This window comes from Symphalangus syndactylus, chromosome 9 (assembly GCF_028878055.3).
Source record: "Symphalangus syndactylus isolate Jambi chromosome 9, NHGRI_mSymSyn1-v2.1_pri, whole genome shotgun sequence".
Classification (NCBI taxonomy): domain Eukaryota; kingdom Metazoa; phylum Chordata; class Mammalia; order Primates; family Hylobatidae; genus Symphalangus; species Symphalangus syndactylus.
Window position 1 is genome coordinate 133,782,934 of NC_072431.2, and position 22,442 is coordinate 133,805,375.

At 36.6% G+C, this 22,442-nt stretch overlaps 1 protein-coding gene across 3 annotated transcripts in view; it reads left to right on the forward strand.

The window, feature by feature from the left end:
• BRD10 (bromodomain containing 10) overlaps nt 1–18,768 on the forward strand; it is an 87,698-nt gene extending 68,930 nt beyond the window's left edge. For 2 of the 3 annotated variants that reach the window (XM_055294293.2, XM_055294294.2), the window contains 3 exons: nt 8,712–8,827; nt 12,960–13,147; nt 14,498–18,768. In XM_055294293.2, coding sequence (XP_055150268.1) covers nt 8,712–8,827; nt 12,960–13,147; nt 14,498–18,117 — 3,924 coding nt within the window. In that variant the 3' untranslated portion in view covers nt 18,118–18,768. Of the gene's footprint in view, nt 1–666; nt 724–8,711; nt 8,828–12,959; nt 13,148–14,497 lie in introns of all 3 variants that reach the window. The other variant, XM_055294292.2, reaches the window with a different exon arrangement.
• The last annotated feature ends 3,674 nt before the right edge of the window (nt 18,769–22,442 follow it).

Sequence of the window (22,442 nt, forward strand, 5' to 3'; positions counted from 1 at the left end):
GCAGTGGTGTGATCTCGGCTCACTGCAACCTCTGCCTCCCAGGTTCAAGCGATTCTCCTGCCTCAGCCTCCTGAGTAGCTGGGATTACAGGCATGTTCCACCACGCCCAGCTAATTTTTGTACTTTCAGTAGAGACGGTTTCACCATATTGGCCGGGCTGGTCTCGAACCCCTGACCTCAGGTGATCCACCTGCCTCGGCCTCCCAGAGTGCTGGGATTACAGGCTAGTGTGTCTTTTATAATTTGCTTTAAACACTTTTTTTTTTTTTTCTTTGAGACAGAGTCTTGCTCTATCACCCAGGCTAGAGTGCAGTGGCACGATCTCGGCCCACTGCAACCTGCGCCTCCCGGGTTAAAGTGATTCTCCTGCCTCACCCTCCTGAGCAGCTGGAACTACAGGCACGTGCCACCACACCCAGCTGATTTTTGTATTTTTAATAGAGACGGAGTTCGCCGTATTTGCCAGGCTGGTGTCAAACTCTTGACCTTGTGATCCACCCACCTCAGCCTCCCAAAGTGCTGGGATTACAGGCATGAGTGCCACCGCACCTGGCCTAAACCTTTTTCAATCACGTATCACATACCCTTATTCAAATATAAGTAACATTTTAAATGTCAAACATTTTTCAAAGTCCCAATCAATTTGTATTGTCTTCTGTTTAACAGTTTGATTACTACCTTCCATGGTTCTGGAAAATTGAATTGAAATCTATGAAGGTTAAGGTAAAAAAAAAATGAGCTTTACATCATTCTGTGTTTTTGTATTATAGAAGGTATAAAAGTCTTTGGAAAGACTTCAATTCAGTGCCTCTTGTGAGTTGGGAAATTATGTCAAAACTCAATGGACTGAATATTAATAAAACTTTCTTAGCATCTTACTAGACTCTGTAGAAAAAGAAAAAAATTGTACATTATATATTGAAGGAAGATTAACCCAGAATCCAGCAGAGAGCACAAAGGAGCCTAAATAGAGAGCACAGAGTACACATGTGGATGTTCCACTACTTTAAAATAGAAAGACCTTATGGGAAACCAGTTCTTTAAGATGTAATTCTAATAAGTAGTAGCAGCTACTTTTAATTAGGACAGGAGCTGTTTAAGGCAGATTTACTGACAGCATGAAACACTGATAAATTACTTATTTATTTATCTTTGAGACAGGGTCTCACTCTGTCACGCAGGCAAGAGTGCAGTAGTGGGATTTTGGCTCACTGCAACCTCTACCTCCCAGGCCCAAGCAATCCTCCCACCTCAGCCTCCCCAGTAGCTGGGACTACAGGTGCATGCTACCATGGCCGGCTAATCTTTGGATATTTTGTAGAGACAGGGTTTTGCCATGTTTCTCAGACTAGTCTCGAACTCTTGGGCTTAAGTGATTTACCTGCCTCGGCCTCCCAAAATGCTGCGACTATAGGCATGAGCCCCCATGCCCAGCTAATGAATAATTTTTTTAAAAAACAATTGAAAAAAATATGTAAAAGCAGGTCTTAGGAGTTTAAAACTAACAGAATAACTTGTTTATAATGATGACCCAAGTCATCAAGAGTTAGATTGTATTCATTATATTGTCAGAAAATCTGAAAGACTTATATTTTAGGAACATTTTAATCAATGTTTAAATAACCTTTTGTATCTAAGGAAGAAACCTCAGTTACATGAGAAATGTGCTTATGTAGTGGAACACTTACTGTGGGCCTTTTCTGTCAGAGTTAGGCGTTGTGAGAGAATATGAAAAAATAAAAGTAAGTAGGATACTGTCCCTGCTTTTCAAATATTTCCCGTCTTAATTTCACTTACGTGGAACTTTTTATGCCCGTCTTATGCCAAATAAACATGCCATTACTTTGTGGTTTAGATTGTGCTGTGAATTGTTTGAGAACCCATCTTTCTGATAGCATATATAGATCTGTTAAAATATCATCAGTTTGTTGGCTAACATCAATTTATTGAAAACAGTCAAATTCAGATACTCAACCAGTGGTTAATTTCTAGTCCACGGTTCATTCTTTGTAAATGAAAATGATAGCACATTGTCTCTTAAATGTATATTGTTAGATTTTCTTCCCCAGTGATAGTGAACTACCTTACCAGGAATGTGACCTGTCACCCAGTTTTTCCCCCTCTGCAAAGCCGGAAGACAGAGAAACTTGCAATGTTATCATTATTATTGTTGTAGTTTGCCTTCATGCTTTCTGTTTAAATACTAATTTGGAAATGTTGGATATACTATTCGATGTATTCAGTGTGGGATGCCTTTAAAGTACAAACGCGTTCCTTTTCTCCTAGTCTTAAGTAAAAATTGGTAAGAGTATCAAGAGAAAATAATAGCATATATAATAGTTCATGTTAGAGCTTCTGTCAGTGTTAAAATACTTATTAACTTTTTTCATATTTATATGGATTATACTGTCAAAATAGCACTTTTTCAGGGACTGTGTACCAACATGATTAACATGATGTTTTACCCCCAAAACTGTGAATATGCAGGAATATGTTAATATGGTGGTAGTTTCTGTAGGTAAGCAGTAAGAAAAATAAGTGAATACTTATTGAATATAGTATTACCTTTTCATTTAATAGTACTTAGACTAAGGAGAATGTCAGATAATTAGTTTATTAAAATACTTAGTTACAGTTTATTATATATATTCTGTTTTTATACATGTGAGTTTAGATTATACCTTTGGATATAGTTAGTGATTTTAAATGAGACATCTTTTAGTGCCCAGCTCACTCAGTCAGTAGTGCACGAGACCTTAAATAAGACTTCTTTTTGTAGGGATCCATTTAGCTTTTCTAAAAGGTATTTGCATTTTAATTAAAAAACATAATACGGCCGGGCGCAGTGGCTCGTGCCTGTAATCCCACTACTTCAGGAGGCCAAGGCGGGTGGGTCACTTGAGGTCAGGAGTTCAAGACCAGCCTGGTCAATATGGTGAAGCCTCATCTCTACTGAAAAAACAAAAATTTAAAATTAGTTGGGCGCGGTGGCAGGCGTCTGTAATCCTAGCTACTAGGGAGACTGAGGCAGGAGAATTGCTTCAACCCGGGAGGTGGAGGTTGCCGTGAGCCGACATCGCACCTCTGCACTCCAGCCTGGGCAACAGAGCAAGACCCTGTCTCCAAAAAAAAAAGAAAAGAAAAGAAAAGCATAATATATTGTAATATATTGATATTTAATACCTTCTCTACCACATAATTTAAGTCTGTGACAAGAATTAAACTTGTAACAAAAAATGTTTTGTGCTTCATGTGTCTGTGATCTAACAACATATTTATTTGTAAATAAAAGCATATAGGCAAAAAGCATTCATACTTTCGTTGTATATGTTTTGTACTGTTCTTTTTAATAAAAATGTTATCTCCACAATAATACCATCTCCATTTAAAAAAGCATTCTTTGTATATTTTTATATGATTTTAATTTTTTCTTCATATGACTGCCAATACCTGTTTTGTTTAGATATAATATTACAAGAAAAATCTATGTAAGTAACTGTATGGCTTGTATAAACAAGTGACTTTCACCTAAGTTTAATGTACAAAGCATCTAAATTAAAGTGTGCAAAATATATTTGTTGTAATGAGACATTTAATCTAGAATTTATTTATGTCCCTCTTTTTTTCCTTTTTAAGTATCCAGTATCCCCAGCATCAGTAGATTGCCAACTCCCTCTCCTTGCCACACCCCGGCCAGTGTTATGCTGGTGCTGTCATACCCATCCCAGATTACTGTAGCAGAATGCAGTTGTTCTTTAGTTGTGAGGTACGTTTCCCTCCCCACTCATTTCACATACATAGAGATGCAACTTTTCTTTTTACAATATTGTGTAGTTTTGTAAGTTATTTTTTATTTTCCTTTATGATTCCTTAAGTTATTAATCTGTTACACTCAAAGACTTATAAAACTGCCTAATATAATGAAGGACTTAATCTTGTGACCATAGACCAGTTCCTTTTTGTAGCAATCCCTATGGGGTCATAAAACCTCCAGTGTTTTGTAGTTGGGCCATCTTATGGAAAGGGAGCTGGCAATCTGTAGCTGCTGTGGACATTGGATGAGAAAGCATGAAAGGTAAGCTTCAAATTTAAATTATATTGTATGTCTTTGGTTCCATAATGTACACTTGAAATTCATACTTTTGTTGATTCATAAAAGAAAAATACTACTTGTCCCTTTATAAAGTGACCTTCAGTAAATATTTGAATTATTAAATTCATATAATGCATTGAGATTCTCTTAGAAAGTATTGTTTGCCTATGAAAATAGTGAAAATTCTAACATGGAAACAGTTGATTTATCCCTATATTCACATACTTGTTTATAAAGGAAAGTCAGAACTAAAATTAGATGCATAAAGCTTATTAAATATATTTTTATTAGAGAAAGTCATAGCACTGCTCCACAAATGATCTTTTACTAAATTATCTGTCTGCCATTTTTATCTTTGTTTCTGTATTAATCAGTATAGAGAAAGAGTCTTAAGGGCCTTTCTGATTTTTATTACATCCACATTCTGTCTTTGTGTTTGAACACAGAAGAACTTGCTGTTTTGCTTTTAATTCACTCTTAACTTTAGGTCATTATAATTTTAATTATTATTGTAATTTTAAAAGTTAAAATAAGTCTTAGGGATTTTAATTCTTACAATACAGAGATACCTACATGTAAATATAGGTACTTTCACAATATAATCTATTTCTTCTTTAGGAATTGTCTTTGTGGGGTCCAAGAGATACAGCATTGTATAGCGGAAGGATATTAGACGTTAGTATTTAGAGTATAGAATTCTAGTCTAATGGCTGCTTCTATCTGCAAATACAGTTGTGTCTCAGTATCCTTGGGAGATTGGTTCCAGGACCCCACCTTCATACCAAAATCCATGTATGTTCAAGTGCCTTATATAAAATGGTATATATATAACCATTTATGTATAACCTACACACATCCTCCTGTAGACTTTAAATCATCTCTGTATTATAATATCTACTACAATGTAAATGTGATTTAAATAGTGGTTATACTGTATTGTCTAGGAAATAATGACAAGAAAGAAAAGTCTGTATGTGTTCAGTGTAGACACAACCATTCATTTTTTTTCTTCCAAATATTTTATATCTGTGGTTGGATACATAGGGTCAACTGTACTTCCCTGTATAACTTTAGACCATTTTCTTCTAGAAAATAAATGCCCTTTTAGTTTCCTTTCAACTTTAATAATTTCATACTAGATGAAACATGATCATTGTTCTTTGTTTTTCCCTTGTCCGTGTATATGAATAAAGTTGATCAATCAGAAAAGCTATTAGTAGCTTTTAGTTAATGACCTAATTTAAAGTTCAATAAATACTTGTTTGATTTTTAAGTAGATTTTTATATTAGACCCAAGATAAGGCAGATTATCATCTCTAATTTCTTTTATATAACTTTTCTTCTCTTTACATTAATTTCATTGTATACCATGAAACTCTGAGACCACTACTAAGTAGAAAGGGACAGTGTCATTATTTTAATTTGATTGGGTTTATAAGCACCATGTTTTGACCAAAGAAGATGATACGTAAAACAGGCAGTGTGAGTTTCCCTTTTACTCTCAGTAATTAAAGCACCTTACCTCAAATAGCAATCCCAGAACAGTTAATTTTCAACTTTTTTAAACCTCTGCATGCTTTTGAGCAACATAAAAACTTGACTCACATTCTCCACGGCAGGGTATAGGGGTGCCCTTTGTTGTGGTCATTATATTCTTATGTATCTGCTAGACAAAGCATTTTATCAGTCTTTACTTTCCTATAATTTGTATTATGAAAATAATAAACTTTTGGGTTTGTTTTCCAAATATAGAATGATTTAATAAGCATTTTCAAATTATGAATGAAATACTATACCACCACTACCCCAGACTGAAAATATATAAAGAAAGAGAAGAAGGCCACAAAACATATAATGTTAAAAGATAACAGACATTTCGAAACAGATTAGTTGGTAAGACAGAGTTGTATGAAAGAAGTCTGTTCTCTGATCATAATATTTAAGCTTCCTTCCTTATATACAGTCTTCTAGTTCAGTAGTATATTTCTCCATGTTGGATTAAATTTCTAAGATTAGTAATAAAATTAAAAGGTAAAAACTTTCTAATCTTTTAAAAACTGTTTTCTACAGAAATTAATATTGTAATTCAACAGAGGCAGAAATACAGTTGACAAATGTCTTGAAATAACAATATCCCAGCTACCCAGTCTCCCCATCCTGTGCGTCATCTACCTAGACCTAAGTAAGATCTTCTGTGCCACAATACTGCTAGTCCTTCTGCATCCCCCACCACACTACCACGTGCTAATCCAGGCAGCAGTCATACTGCCCAGAGTAACTCTGCAACTGTCATTTTTCTCCTGTAACTCCCGGTGAGGAATTCAGCATGCCTGGTGTTCCCTAGCCTTTGAACAGTTTTCCAGCTAATTCTGCCACAAAGAGTATAGTCTCCCTACCATCATATCTTTCCTCTTTCTTCTCTCTTTAACTTACGAAAGATTTACTTCCACTCTCACCAATTCACTTTTTGAAGCCAGATAGTTGAGAAGTGGAAGAATGTTGGTTACAAGTCTACCTAATTTCTATTTTAAGTTCACTTTTTCTAGATGAAAGTTACTTCCTGTTCAGTTTTATAATGTGTCATTTAATAGTTTTGTGTTCATGCTTAACATAAACACTTCTTACTATCTTATAACATTTCTTTGAGAAAAACTTTCAAGGTGTACATACCTTATTAAAGGGAAAAGTCTGCCTATTTTCCATTTTAAGTTCACTTTTTCTAGGTGAAAGTTACTTCCTGTTCAATTTTATAATGTATCATTTAATAGTTTTGTGTTCACGGCTTAGAATAAGCACTTCTTTGAGAAAAACTTTCAAGGTGTACATGCCTTATTAAAGGGAAAAGTCTACCTATTTTCTATTTTAAGTTCACTTTTTCTAAATGAAAGTTATTTTTTGTTCAACTTTATTGTGTATCAGTTTAATAGTTTTGTTTTCATGGCTTAAAATAAGCACTTTTATAACATTTCTTTGAGAAAAATAAACTTGTAAAGTGTAGCTCATTTTTAAGTTGGGTCCTTTGTGTACTTTAGAACACATTTAACAAGAAAGAGGGCTATCTAGATTAATATATGAAATAAAAATTACTTTTCTTGAATTTTTTTTCTTAATTCTTTGATTCATCATACCATTAAGAAACACGAATTAGTCATGAGCCTAGGTTCCATATTCATTATGTGCACATGCACATATATAATCTTATATCTTCTTACTCTTCTAGTAAGCAATTCCTCTTCTAAGATATAAAAACCTCAGAGGTAGAAATTTACCTGTTTATGTGCATAAACATTCTGCTGGTTTAAAGCACAGAATATTTTTTGTAAAACTATACCGTTCATCACACAGGTTTGTATGTAACTAAAATTTTCATGACTGAAATTTGAAGGTCATATATGTATATATCCTTATATATATTGGGAAATTTATGCACGTTTGTAATAGTTTTTGCTCTAGATAGTGGTAATTTTTCCGCCTTAGTGTTCTACTTATATGCAAATAGACTCAACAGTTGCTATAGGACAAAATCTAAGTTTATGCATGTTAAATGTGACCCATAACGTATATAATTATGTATCTTATGTTAGAAAGAAAACACGTGGATTGTGTGATGTGTGAATTATATCTTAAAGCCATTACAAAAAAAAAACCCAAAATGATTATATAACAGTAGGTGATGGTAATAATAGGTATATACTGTGGCTTAGCAGCTATAAATTTATTGTTCCTGTGTTATTCAAATAATTTTATATATACAGGTGAGGTGTATCTTCTAGAGGTTTTTATAGCCTGTGTCAGATTGAATTCATGTGATATACTTTTTAAGAGGTAGTGATGTGGTTCTCAGAGCTTGGACTTCAGAATCAGGCAGATATGGGTTTAAGTTACAGGACCTTAAGCAAGTAATTTAATCTCTATGAGCCTTATTTTCATCATTTGTAAAGTGAACATAACAATGCCCACATCTCAGAATGCTTTTTGTAAATGCTAGAGCTCTCTCTAGATATATATATATATATATATGTGAAATACCTAGGTTAATACTTAGCAAATTGAGAGGACATCAGTAACTATTAAGTCTTAGTATAGCATTCGAGTATTGAAAACAGTAACTACGTGGTTGCTTTTCTGGGCTAGAAACATTGTAAAATTAAATAATTGTAAAATTGCCTAGGAAGTTTGTTAAAAAGACTGCTTTTAGACATGATAACAAACCTACCTTTTCTCTCCCTTTTCCCCACTCCTTGGGAAAGTTACAGTAACTTTACTGAAATGACCTGTGTCATACTTATTTAATGAATTTATATAAATGTTTGTATTTTTACATATATTTAACAAATGATTTATTAAAACATTTACAATTCATGCAATTTTAAAACATTTTTTAAATTTTTGTCTTCCATTTGGATGAAACAGGTTTCAGATTTCTCTGGTAGAATTGAGAATTGTTACATATATTGAATAAAATTTATTACAGGATGTGTTCCCCCTTTCTGCAAGCTTCTGAAGAAGAAATACATTTTTATGGAGTATTGGCGTTTTTGTATTTTACTCAGGACTTAAGTTTTGACATTTACTTTTAGAATAAATCTAAGGGATTTACTTTAAACATTGTTTTCAGGGAAAATGGTATCATCGGAGGCAAGCTGTAAAAGAATTACATAGTACATTGATACGTCTTTTAAATGAATTGCTGCCATGGGAACCAAAGTTAATGAAGGCTTTCCAAAGAAACAGGTAATTCAAATGTTATAATCTGTTTTACTTATTTTATAGTCCTTAATTTATGATTTTTGGATGATGTCCTGGAATCATTTAGTAGTTTTCCAGTCATTTGTAATTCGGCAGATATTTTTGACTGCCCGCTGTGTGCAAGGCACTTTCTAAGCCCTGAGAAAGTATTGTTGACTAAACAAATCCTCCACTCTGTGACTTACATTCTCATGGAAAAAAACACACTCAAATGTCAGATGGCAAAAAAAGTGCTGTGAAGAAAAATAAAGCAAGGTAAGGGGGTTAAGAAATGGCTGATTTGGGCGGGATGAAGTTTACTCTTTAATCAGGTGTCAGGGAAAGGTTCCCTGATGAGTTGGTGTTTGAACAGACCTTAAAGAAATGAGGAAGGGAGCTGTGTGTATTTCTGAGGGGAAAGCAGAGGGAATAGAAGTACTAAAGCCCTAAAGTTGATAGCATGTTTGGCGTTTAGTGGAGATGCAAAGAGGCAAGCATAACCAGAGCAGAGCGAGTGAAGAGAAATGTGGTAACAGGCAAGAGTAAGAGAGGTAAGGAGGAAGGAAGCCAGATCATGTAGATCTTTAAGAATTTGAGTTTTTACACTGAGTGAGATGAGAAGCCATTGAAGGGTTTTAAGCAGGGAAGGGACATGATTTGATTTATGTTTTAAAGCAATCAGTCTGTTGGGTGGAGGTAAATGTAATGGGACAAAGATGAAAGCAGGGAAACCAGTATACTATAGCAGTAATCCAGGAGAAAAATGGTAGAGACTTGGACCAGGATAGTAGCAGTGCAGATACCAAGGAGTGGCTGGATTCTGGATATACCTTGAAAGTGGGATTGGTAGAATTTGCTTAAGGATTGGATATATGGAGTATGAGAGAAAGGAATGAAAAAGATGATACCCACTATTTTTGGTCTAAACAACTGGAATAATGGAATTGCCATTAACTGAGATAGGGGAAACTCAAGGAGTAGCAAATTTGAGAGGTAGAGGGGATTGAAGAGTTAGATTTGAGCATATTAACTTTGATATGCTCTTTAGACATCTAATTGGTGTTACTGAATAGGCAGTTCAGTATAGGAGTCTGAGTTGAAGGGAGTCTGGGGGTACAGATTTGGGAGCTGTCAGCATCTTGATTGTATTTAAAGACATAAGGCTGGTAGAAATCACTTAGTATATGAGCATAGATAGAGAAGAAAAGAAAAGCGAGCACTAGATCTTCCAGCATGTAGAAGTGGCCAAGATGAGTGGGACTGAGTAGGAGAGACTTTGAAGGAGTGTTCAGTAAAACAGGAAGATAGTCAAGGAAGAGAAGTGTTTTGGAAACCAGGTAAAGAAAATGTTTCATAAAGGAGGGCTGCTCATGATGGGTTGAGGAAATGAGAAATAAGAATTTATTATTTAATTTGGCAACATGAGGATCATATTAATGACCTTGGTGAGCTGTGGTAGTAGAAAAGTGGATAAAAGTCTTAGAAGTCTATTCAGGAGAATTAGGGGAGGGAAATGGAAGAGTCCTCTTTCATGGAGTTTTGCTATAAGGTGGAATAGAGAAATGGAGCAGTATCTGGAAGGAAAAGAGGTTAAGAGAGTGTGTTTTGTTGTTGTTGTTTGTGTTATAGAATAACATGTTTGTGTACTGATGGAAATGATTTAGTAGACAAAAAATGGATTCAGGTAAAGGAAAGGACATTTGGTAGAGTGTTATCCTTGATGAGGTAAGAGTATGCATTTAAATGGAGGTGTTAGCTTAGGTAGGGAGATGGAGAATAGGAATATACATTAAGGTGAGTTGCAGATGAGGTATGAGCATGTGAAAGTTCTCTTCTGATTGCCTCCATTTTTCTTGAAATAAGAAGTAAAGCCATTAACTGAGACCGAGAAGGTTACTGAGAGTGAGAAGGGAGGAGAACTTTATACTATCCCCACATAGATATTTTTTCATTCCAATCTTATAGATTGAAAGGGAGATTCATTTTATGATTATCATTTGGTAACCCATTCTAATACCTTTAACAGCCCTCATGTGCTTCCATAAAACCCTTAACAATAATTGAAAACATACATAAATTGAAAGCAATTATTAACTAACATTTGTTTAATATTTATGTGTCACACATACTGAGAGGTAAGTACTATTATTATTCTCATTTGTAGTAAGTAAACTGATGCTTAGAAAATTGAGGAATTTTAATGTTTTAAAAATTAAAAGCCACTTTGGGAGGCCGAGGTGGGCGGATCACGAGGTCAGGAAATCAAGGCCGTCCTGGCTAACACGGTGAAACCCTGTCTCTACTAAAAACACAAGAAATTAGCCGGGCGTGGTGGCGGGCGCCTGTAGTCCCAGCTACTCAGGAGGCTGAAGCAGGAGAATGGCGTGAACCCAGGAGGCAGGCAGATCTTGCAGTGAGCTGTGATCGTGCCACTGCACTCCAGCCTGGGCAACAGAGTGAGACGCCATCTCAAAAAAAAAAAAAAAAAAATTTAAAGCCTGGGCAATATGGTGAAACTGTGTCTGTACAAAAAATACAAACATTAGCCAGGTATGGTGGTGCATGCCTGTGGTCCCAGCTACTCAGGAGGCTGAGGTGGGCGCATTGCTTGATCCTGGGAGGTGGAGGTTACAGTGAGCCAAGATTGTGCCACTTGTACTCCAGCCTGGTGACAAAGCAAGATCCTGTCTCAAAAAACTAAGTTAAAATTGAAAGTCTTACAACTAGTAAGTGACAGAGGTAGGATGTGTAGCAAAAATAAATTGGAGAGCATGGCCAGGTGCAGTGGTTGACGCCTGTAATCCCAGCAGTTTAGGAGGCCAGGGTGGGCAGATCACGAGGTCACGAATTTGAGACCAGCTTGGCCAACATGGTGAAACCCCGTCTCTACTAAAAAATGAGCCAGGTGTGATGGCGCGCGTCTGTAATCCCAGCTACTCAGGAGGCTGAGGCAGGAGAACTGCTTGAACCTGGGAGGCAGAGGTTGCAGTGAGCCAAGATCGTGCCACTGCACTCCAGTCTGGGTGACAGAGCCAGACGAAGGAGGAAATGAAAGGAAAGGAAAGAAAGAAGGAAATGGAGAACATATGTTCATGTTTATTTTTTGAATAAACAACACTAAGGGTAAAAGTTGAGGATAAGGTAGAAAACTTAGTTGAAAACAAAAGGAATAATAAAGGACCTCTAAAATACCATGTTTCCATCTCTAGTTTCTCAGAAATAAAGCTATTATGTTTTTATATGAAAAAGATCTCTGTGAAAGATTACTTTTCAGCTTTGTTTTCCTAGGCTTAATTTTTTTAAATACTTCTATTAAGACTGAAAGGTTTAGTTACAATTACTCCCAGGATTAAGTGATAGATTTGTTACTGTCTGTATAATAGTCACAAAAATAGATACTGGTGCTTAGAATTTCTGGCTTAAACTTTTTTAAATGACCTTTTAAGATGTGTTATAGTCAGTAATTTTAAGACTAATCTGTCAGTGTAGCTAGAAAAAAATTACTGTTGTCTCATTTAATTGGTCTAACAGCAACCTTTATAAAGATGATCAGATGGTATGTTCAAATCTTCATTCTGAAATTTGCAGATATATATATATTTTTTCTTTTCTTTCTTTTTTTTTTTTTTTGAGATGGAGTCTCGCTCTGTCGCCCAGGCTGGAGTGCAGTGGCATGATCTTAGCTCACTGCAACCTCCACCTCCTGGGTTGAAGCAGGTCTCGTCCCTCAGCCTCCCGAATAGCTGGGATTACAGGTGCCCACCACCACGCCTGGCTAATTTTTGTATTTTTAGTAGAGACAGGGCTTCACCATGTTGGCCAGGATGGTCTCAAATTCCTGGGCTCAAGAGGTCCGCCTACCTCGGCCTCCCAAAGTGCTGGGATTATAGGCATGAGCCACCATGCCTGGCCGGATACATATAATTTTTTAAGTTTCAAGTTTCTTATGCCTATACCATAGGTTCTGTCTTCCTGAGCATTGGCAAGACTGAACTAAGTATCTTAGAGACACTTAAGATTAAAGCATAATTTCTAGTGACTTAATAAAAATTTCCATATGTAGTTTAAAATGTTAAAAGTTAGATTCCAAGAATTTAATACATATGTATTTTTTGTTATGCTGGGCGTTTTATTTCAGGAGCCGCCTAAAGAAAGACTATGATGATTTCAGAAGACAACCTGATCATGATAAATTTACTAGAGAACTATGGACTACTGATGAAGGTGAAGGAGATCTTGGAAAAGACTCTCCTAAGGGAGAAATCAGCAAGTCTATAGACTCAACAGAACCTCTGGATATCCTGGAGAAAGATCACTTTGATTCAGGTAAGCATTAAACTTTTTTTTTAAATCAACACTGAAGGCACAAAGAGAAGTTTTTGTTTGCTGTGAAGGCAAAAGATAATATGGTTAATGAAATATATTGATTAGGGAAATCTGTTATGTTTTGAAGAAGTACTGTCCACATCCTTATAAGAAGTTTCTACTAGCCTAGGCAACATAGCGAGACCCCATCTCAACAACAACAACAACAAAATTAGCCAGGCATGGTGGTTGCATCCCTGTAGGCCCAGCTATTCAAGAGGTGGAGATAGGAGGATCACTTGAGGCCAGGAATTTAAGGTTACAGTGAGCTGTCCACTGCTTTCTAGACTGGGCAACAGAGCAAAATGCTGTCTCAAAAAAAAAAAAAAAAAATTTCTTGGAGTCATTATTACATTTCTAGGAGTTTCAGGAGCCAGTGCTTGACTCCAAACTATAGGCCTGTCATTGCCCATTACAAACCACACACCCTTGATCTATAATCCCTTTGAAATTGGTTCATGCTCTTCTTTTTATTAGTAGTATTTTTGAAGCACTCTATCTGAAATTTACTTTAGAAATAGAATTTGACAAGTTCTTAATATTGTGAAGATTATTTTCTCAGGAATTACCACGGTTGATGGCCTAATGAGACCAGAATGAACACATCATTTTAATAAGGATAAAGGGCTGGATTAGATTACCTGTAATTCATTTCACTTTATCAGATTACATTATGGAAATCTAGCTTAATGACTTTCTTTGGTTATGTAGAGGTTAATATGGGCAACAGAGTGGTTAGAAGTGCATTAACTTATTGTTTTCCATCTTTGGCAAATTAAGAGTAATGTCTTATAAACGTAGTTTGACTGAATATGAACATAAATTTTTTCACTATAAGGATGAACATCAGAAAAAGCTGGATATTTTTTGTCCTTTAGAGTCTCTAGAAATAGAATAGATTGGAGAACCATCTCTCTATGGTATCAAAATGTTCCTAGCTAGAAAAAGAGAACTAGATTCCTTTCCAGATTAAATTCTGAGCCCTCATTGTTGACTTGGGTATTTCTAATGAAACAGTTTTTTGCACTTACACTGGCAGAAGAATTAGCAGAATTCTTGACCAAAAATTTTGACCAAAAAAACTTTCTCATTAATAGGTTATTCTTGGGCATGGTTATGATATCTAGATTGTCATATCAAAGATGACCTTACCTTTGTCTTCATCAGTGGTGCTAAGGCTTTTGAATCACCCTGCAGTAGATTTCTTAATACATTGCCAGCTCAAAGACTGACTTTCTTTTTTACAGTTGATGTTATTACTATTTAGTTGCTGTTTTATATAAACAAAATGCCTGTTTTTATAATTTTCAGATGATATGAAGTTGTCAGAAATAGATTTTCCTGTGGCTAGAAGCAAGCTGTTGAAAAAGGAATTGCCTTCGAAAGACTTACCGAAGACACTGCTTAAAACACTTAAACGACAGTCCAAACAAACTGGTTATGTGGATGACAGCACAAAAGAGCTTTCTCCAAGGAAGAAGGCAAAGTTAAGCACAAATGAGACAACAGTTGAGAATCTAGAAAGTGATGTGCACATTGACTGTTTCAGTGAATCAAAGCATACAGAGCCATCATTTCCAGAGTCATTTGCATTGGATTCAGTACCAGTGACTACTCTCCAGAAAGGGACCAAACCCATTCAGGCTTTGCTTGCAAAGAATATTGGGAACAAAGTGACCTTAACAAATCAACTGCCTCCTTCCACAGGTAGAAATGCTCCTGCTATGGAAAAACCAGTTTTATCTCCTCCAGAAGCAAGCCCGACAAAGCCAGCATTGACCTGCCACACCAATACAAAAGGTCCTTTACAAATGGTATACAAAATGCCCTGTGGCCAGTGGTTGCCAATAGATCTTCAAAATAGCTCTGTAAAGATTCAGATGCAGCCTGTGGTGGATCCTAAAACAGGAGAAAAAATCATGCAGCAAGTTCTTATTCTGCCTAAGAATTTTGTGATTCAACATAAAGAAGGAAAAGCAGTTGCAAAAGAAATGCCACCACTTCAACAGAAAGGTACAGAACAACATTGTTCATCTTTCCCACAGACAACAAATATAAATTCTTCTTTAGCATCAGTTTTTGTCAACTCACCGGGAAGTGTTTCTACCCAACTACCAAATACAGTTTTCAACAAAACAATTACACCTTTATCAAATATAAGTAGTGCTAGACCACAGCCTTTGTCGCCTGTAACCTCCGTAAGTAAATTAACACCATCAGTTAAGACTAGCCAGAGTGAGGCAGGAAAAGCCAAGAATGCAGTTTCAGCAGCCACTTTCTCCTTGTCCAGTGCTTCACCCACCATGTCCTCCACAGGTCAGCCTCTGTTATCAACAACAACACTAAATGGGTCTATAAATCCTGGTAGTTCCTTCAACTGTTTTGCACAACAGACTTCTGATTCTTCTGAAGCAAAGCAAGAGCTGAAAACTGTGTGCATAAGAGATTCACAGTCAATTCTTGTTAGGACACGAGGTGGGAACACTGGAGTTGTAAAAGTACAGACCAACCTAGATCAAAATTCACCCAATACTGTATCTTCAAGTTCAGTTTTCACTTTTGCTCCTCAGCTTCAGGCATTTCTGGTGCCAAAATCAACAACTACTTCCTCTGCTTTTTCGCCTGTAGCTGGAACAACTACTACATCTAGTCTTTCACCTTTTAGCCAGACACCGACTTCTGTTTCCATTCCAGCTGGCTTTGCTCCATCCATGGGGAAAAATCTCAAACTTACATTAGGCCACCCCACTAGCAGTGGTGATTTGGGCCACATGATAGATAAAACTTCACACATGCCCTCTTCTCCCTTGAAGTCCTCTGTTTGTTCTAGTACTCTACTACCATCCACAACAAGTAGTTCAGTAAGCGTAATTAGTATATCAGCAGCAAATTTTGGACAAAACAATGCAAATATTATTCATACTCCAACTAAACAGCAACAAGTAGATTATATCACAAAAAGTTACCCTGTTACAAGGTCAGAAGCAACAGCAACAACAAATGGAGATGTAATCAGTGGGACTCCAGTTCAGAAACTTAGGCTGGTATCAGCTCCATCTGTTCTTTCTTCTGGCAATGGAACTGCAATTAATATGACACCTGCACTGACATCTCCAGGTGTTTCTGCCCAGAAATTAGTTTTTATTAATGCCCCACTTCCCAGTGGTACATCAACCCCAACTCTTGTTGCAGAATCATTAAAACAAACTCTTCCTCCTCCATTGAATAAAGCATATGTTAAGACTCCAGAGCAACCCCAAATAGTACTGATTCCATCTACAGTGGGCACACCAATAAAAATAAATTCATCACCAGCTGTGTCTCAGATAAAAGATGTGAAAATTGGACTAAACATAGGTCAAGCGATTGTAAATACTTCAGGCACTGTGCCAGCTATACCATCAATTAACATTTTACAAAATGTAACCCCAAAAGGAGAAGACAAAAGTAGCAAGGGCTATATTTTGCCATTGTCAACAAGTGGTAATTCAGTTCCAGTAAGCTCAAATTTTGTGAGTCAGAATATTACCCCTGTTAATGAATCAGTGGTTTCTGCAGCAAGAGCAGTAAACATGCTTTCAGTTACCGGAGCAAATTTATCTTTGGGTTCCCTTTCAGTGACCTCAGCCTCTGCTTCAGCTGGGGCACGACCTCCTGTTTTAGTCAGTGGAAATGATACCTCTTCAAGAATTATGCCTATTTTGTCAAATAGACTTTGCTCATCAAGTCTCGGAAACACTGTGGCTATATCAACTGTGAAAACAGGACACCTTGCATCGTCTGTTCTGATTTCAACCACACAACCAGTAGTGTCTCCTAAATGTTTAACATCAGCTTTGCAAATTCCTGTTACAGTTGCCTTACCTACACCTGCGACTACATCCCCTAAAATAATAAACACAGTTCCACATTCGGCAGCAGTACCAGGAGCCACACGTTCTGTATCTCTTTCTAAAAGACAGTCTCGGAATTCACTCCAGTTTCAGTCACCAGGGATTTCAACTACAGTGCCAACAAATTTAAACACAAATAAACCTCAAACTGAATTGTCGTCCCTTTCACCAAGTCCAGGTAAAATAATTAATATTTCCAATTTTGCTTCTCTGCCAAATCAGCAAGCTTTAGTAAAAACCCCCAGTTACAGTTCTGCTCCAGGTGTCGCTACCATTCACACGGCTTCGGCACCATCCAATGTAACTAGTCTAGTCGGGAGTCAGTTCAGTGAACCTTGTATTCAGCAAAAAATAGTCATCAATACCAGTACACCTTTGGCACCTGGTACTCAGATTATGATTAACGGAACCCGCTTTATTGTTCCACCACAAGGTCTTGGAGCTGGCAGCCATGTTCTCCTTATATCTACTAATCCAAAATATGGAGCCCCCTTAGTTCTTAACAGTGGCCAAGGCATTCAGTCTACACCAATAGATAACTCTGCCCAGAAGATCACACTAGCATCAAATAATTCTTTAAGTGGGCAACCTCTAGAACATCCTCTAAGAAGCCCTGCAAAATTTATAAACTCTTTTGGGAATGCAAGTTCTATACCCACAGTACATACATCACCACAACTCATAAACACAACTGCTAAAGTTCCTGTTCCACCTCCTGTACCAACAGTATCACTGACTTCAGTAATTAAGTCTCCAGCTACTCTCTTGGCTAAGACATCTTTGGTTTCTGCCATTTGCCCCAGTAATCCTCCACTGCCAAGTAGCACTTCAGTGTTTCATTTGGACACACCTGTCAAAAAATTGTTGGTTAGCCCAGAAGGAGCCATTTTGAATACCATAAATACTCCAGCATCTAAGGTTTCTTCACTCTCTCCATCTCTCTCTCAAATTGTTGTATCTGCCAGTCGAAATCCTGCGTCTGTCTTCCCTGCTTTTCAGTCATCGGGCTTAGAGAAGCCTGACAGAGCTGCATCTTGAATTTAGACTAAAAGAGCCAGTTTTTAAATAATGGGGCATTGTTTTGACTCCCATAAAAATTTTAAATGTTTATTATACTGTTGAAAGCATACTATACATAGTTGTGTGTGTGTGTGTGTGTGTGTGTGTGTGTGTTTTAATGTATCTTTTCATTAGCTTGCAACAAGGCTTTGTTTTCTTGGGGAGGGAAAAATCTGTTCCATTTCACTTACTGTTCTGAGGAGGGTTTCAAGGTTCTGTGTTTAAAGTCAGGATTTACCTGTCTGTAGAACATAAAGTGAACAAAGTGAATAGTTTAGAGTAAGCTAGCCTTTTGCACATTTTCATTGACATGTTTCTTCTTGAATTTGGACTGTTGCAGCATATCTATGATATGGTATTCAGTGTCATTAGTGAAATCTTAATTTTGTTTCTGTAAAAAAATATATATATATATTTATGCATTGTGCAAAATGCAGTCCATGATGTAAAATTGTACATATTCCAGAATCCCTAACAGCCTGTACTAAATATATGTACAAAGAACTATGCTGTCTTATTTATGTTTTGTTTACATAATGTATAGTTTTTTAAGTATTTTAGTAATTTTGGACCAGTGAACTGTTAGCAACAATGCAGAAGAATCTGCATGTAATAAACTGAGTTGCTGTATTTCTTTGTTTGAATACCATTTTTAACGTGTGTTCTTGTTCCATTGAAAGAATACAGGATGTAATTGAAGACAGTCCTTTACAAGAAAGAATTAAGGCTGGGAAATTTGAATTAGAGCTAGCATTTGTACATGGCTTTCCAGCTTACAAATACTACTTTCACTTAAATCTTGTATTTCAGAAAATGCTTTTTGTTTTTTGACTCACCTGTTGCCCAGGCTGGAGTGTAGTGGTGCAGTCTCGGCTCATTGCAACCTCCACCTCCTGAGCTCAAGCCATCCTCCCACCTCAGCCTCTCAAGTATTAGGTTGGTGTGTAAGTAATTGTGGTTTTTTGCCACTAATGCCACTAATGGCAAAAAAAAAAAAGCCACTAACAGCAAAAAACCACAATTACTTTCTCACTAACCTAATAGCTGGGACCACGGGCATGGGCCACCATGCCTGACTAATTTTTTAATTTTTTGTAGAGATGGTTTCACCATGTTGTCAGGCTGGTCTTGAACTCCTGGTCTCGAGAGGTCCACCTACCTTGGCCTCCCAGAGTGCTGGTATTATAGGCATGAGCCACCGCACCCAAGAATATGCCTCGTTTTAAATAAAAGGCAGCTTTTATATTTATTGGATCTTTATATCCATTATCTTGAGCTACTGAACTATATACTCATCCTTCCATTTATAATGTTAAACTTCATCACGTGAAGTTATTGTTGGGGGTTGGAAATGATATGGAAGCATAGGCCTAAAGATTTCCTTTGAGACTACATCAAAGTGTATTTGTTATCAAAGTGGAGAGGGTAGTGAAAATATTCCTAGAAAGGCACTAAAGGCCCTCAAAAACCGCTATTTATGCTCTAAGTACTTTTCCTAGTCATGTTTATGCTCTACTCAGTCACGCTCCCCCTTTTTCTGTCAGTTAAGAAAAGCCCTGGGGAAGTGGGTGATGTTTCAAGTGCATTGCATTGCACATAGATGGTGCTCAATAAATGAATGTATTTACCTACTCAGCTTTTAAAACAATGACCCAAAACTGTTTGCCTTTTGTCTCAGAAGAATTCTCTAAGCCATTTTAAGAAACTAATTTACTGAATTACCTATGACCCAACTTTAATCCCAGTGAAGGACCTAAACTAATTAACCACTAACTCTCTCTCTCTTTTTTTTTTTTTTTTTTTTTTGAGACAGGGTCTTCTCTGTTGTCCAGGCTGGAGTGCCGTGGTGCTATCTCAGCTCACTGCAACCTCTGCCTCCTGGATTCAAGCCATCCTCCCACCTCAGCCTCCTGAGTAGCTGGGATTACAGGTGCGCACCACCATAGCCCATATTATTTTTGTATTTTTAGTAGAGATGGGGTTTCACCATATTGGTCAGGCTGGTCTCGAACTCCTGACCTCAGGTGATCCGCCCACCTCAGGTGATCCGCCCACCTCAGGTGATCTGCCCACCTTGGCCTCCCAAAGTGCTGGGATTACAGGTGTGAGCCACTGCACCCAGCCACTAAATCTCTTCTAACTCCTAAATCCAAAATTCTAATATGATCTTCAAAGCTCTGTGTGATCTGGTGAACCTTCATACTGAAGTCCCAACTTAAAGTTTAGAAAGCTCTTCAGTCTGTTCCCGCCTACCTCTCCAGCTTCATTTCAACCTGTTCTCCCTCTTGTTCACTGTACTCTTAATTTTGTTTTAGTTTCTAGAAAATTCAAGACACTTGAAGGTCTTCCCAGATGTCCTCTTTGACCTAATGTTCCATTATAGGTTCTTATTAAGTGTTACGTAACTCCCTATCCTTGTCATACCTCAGCCAGCATCATTATATTGTGCAGTCACTCAGACTGAGAACAACATAGCACTTCTTCAAAACTATAATTACTTGTTTGAAATTATTTAATTTCAGGAATCTTACTAATCATCATCATTATTGTGCCAGCATCTGGCACACTGTATTCAATGTATACTTGTTGAGTAGGTGGGTGACAAATCTAGATAACCTCTTATTTAAGGTCTAGTTTACTTTTGAAAACTAATGCTCCATTTTTTAAACTAGAAATTTGATTAATGGATTTATATCTTCAAAAACCCAAATTCCTTTGCCTCCAGTTTTGTAGGTCATGTGGATTTCTGAGATCGTGGCTAGAGTACAAAGTTAAATTCCTGAATTCATTGTGTTTCGTGTTATTAAGGGTTCTGTAAAGGGCGTCTGTAAAGGCATACATGTAAAGGAAGAAACGTCACCACAGTGCCACCTGAAAAGATTCGTGATACTGGAGAGTCGTGTTTTTATACTTAGTGTAGAATTAAGCCATTTGCATATCTGTGTTTTGTATCACCTAAAATACTAGGGTAAAGGATGCTGAAATAGCCTGCCTCCTTCTGGTGTATTAGCACTTCCCTTTCTTCTCATTTCCTCTGGATTTTCCTGCCCCCACAAAAAGTTTTTCCTTTGTGATTAGTTTTATATATATGTTTTATATATATATTTATATATATGTTTTTATATATGTTTTTTATATAAGTTTTATATATGTGATTAGTTTTATATATACATATATACACACACATATGTATATATACACATACATATATATACACACATACATGTGTAATACTAAATAGCTGTTTGAAGTCCTGCTCACGTCCCAAGTCTCCAATTTTATTGGCGTATTTAATAATTGAAATAGTTTTACGATTAAAGTATTGATAACTAGAATATGTACACTAAAATCAGTGGAAATGTTTGCTTGATCCAGTAGATCAACTTAAATTTAGAATTTTTTAACATTAACAGCTTGAGAAAGTGGCAAATTCTGAAAGAGATCTAAGAAATTTGATAGGGATTTTAGTTAGCCAAAATTACTAAAACTTGGAAATAATAAACAGTTTACCTGAAGTCATTCCAGAAGTAGTTTTGCCATCATCTGAGCTTATTGGCTTACTGTTACTGTAAAGCTGTCACCTGCCCCAGTTATCTTACACATTTATTCAGCAAGTATTTACTATCCACAGCATGGTGCTTGATGCTTAGAAAAGTTGAAGGGTATAGCATAGTTTAGAAGGTTCTTATAACTTGGAGAGAAAATGTGAATGTGAGAAACATACAGTTAAAAATGTATGAAGCAGTATTAGAAAATCAAATGATGTATGTAATCATCTTAATTACTTTAAGAGTGATGCATGTAAAACATTCTTAAAGTAATTATCAAACAAATTCAAGGCATCTACCAGAGTTGTAAATGTATTCTACACACTTATTGAGAACCATATAATGTAGAAGATGTTGCAGGAACGATATAGATGAGTAGGATTCCATCCTGTCCTCAATACAAAAAATAGTAAAATAATAATAAATCAGAGGAATAAAGAACTATAAGAATTTAGCAGGGAGTTTCCAGAGAAGGTTTCATGTAAGAGGTGGCATTTGTGCTATGACTACAAGTATGTTTGTAACTGGGCCCACAGAGACTGAGTCTCAGAAGAGCACAAGGAGCATGTAGGGAACACAGCAGTTGAATTTGAATGAAATGCTGTAGGTTAAGAGGACCCATAGGGAATAATTAGAAAAATAGGTTGAGCTAGCTGATAGAGGACTGAAAAATATTCTGAAAGTATATGGGGGAACTATTGAAGCTTTTGAAGCAAAGGTAGTAATAGTCAAACATAAGATGGGGACAATTACCTT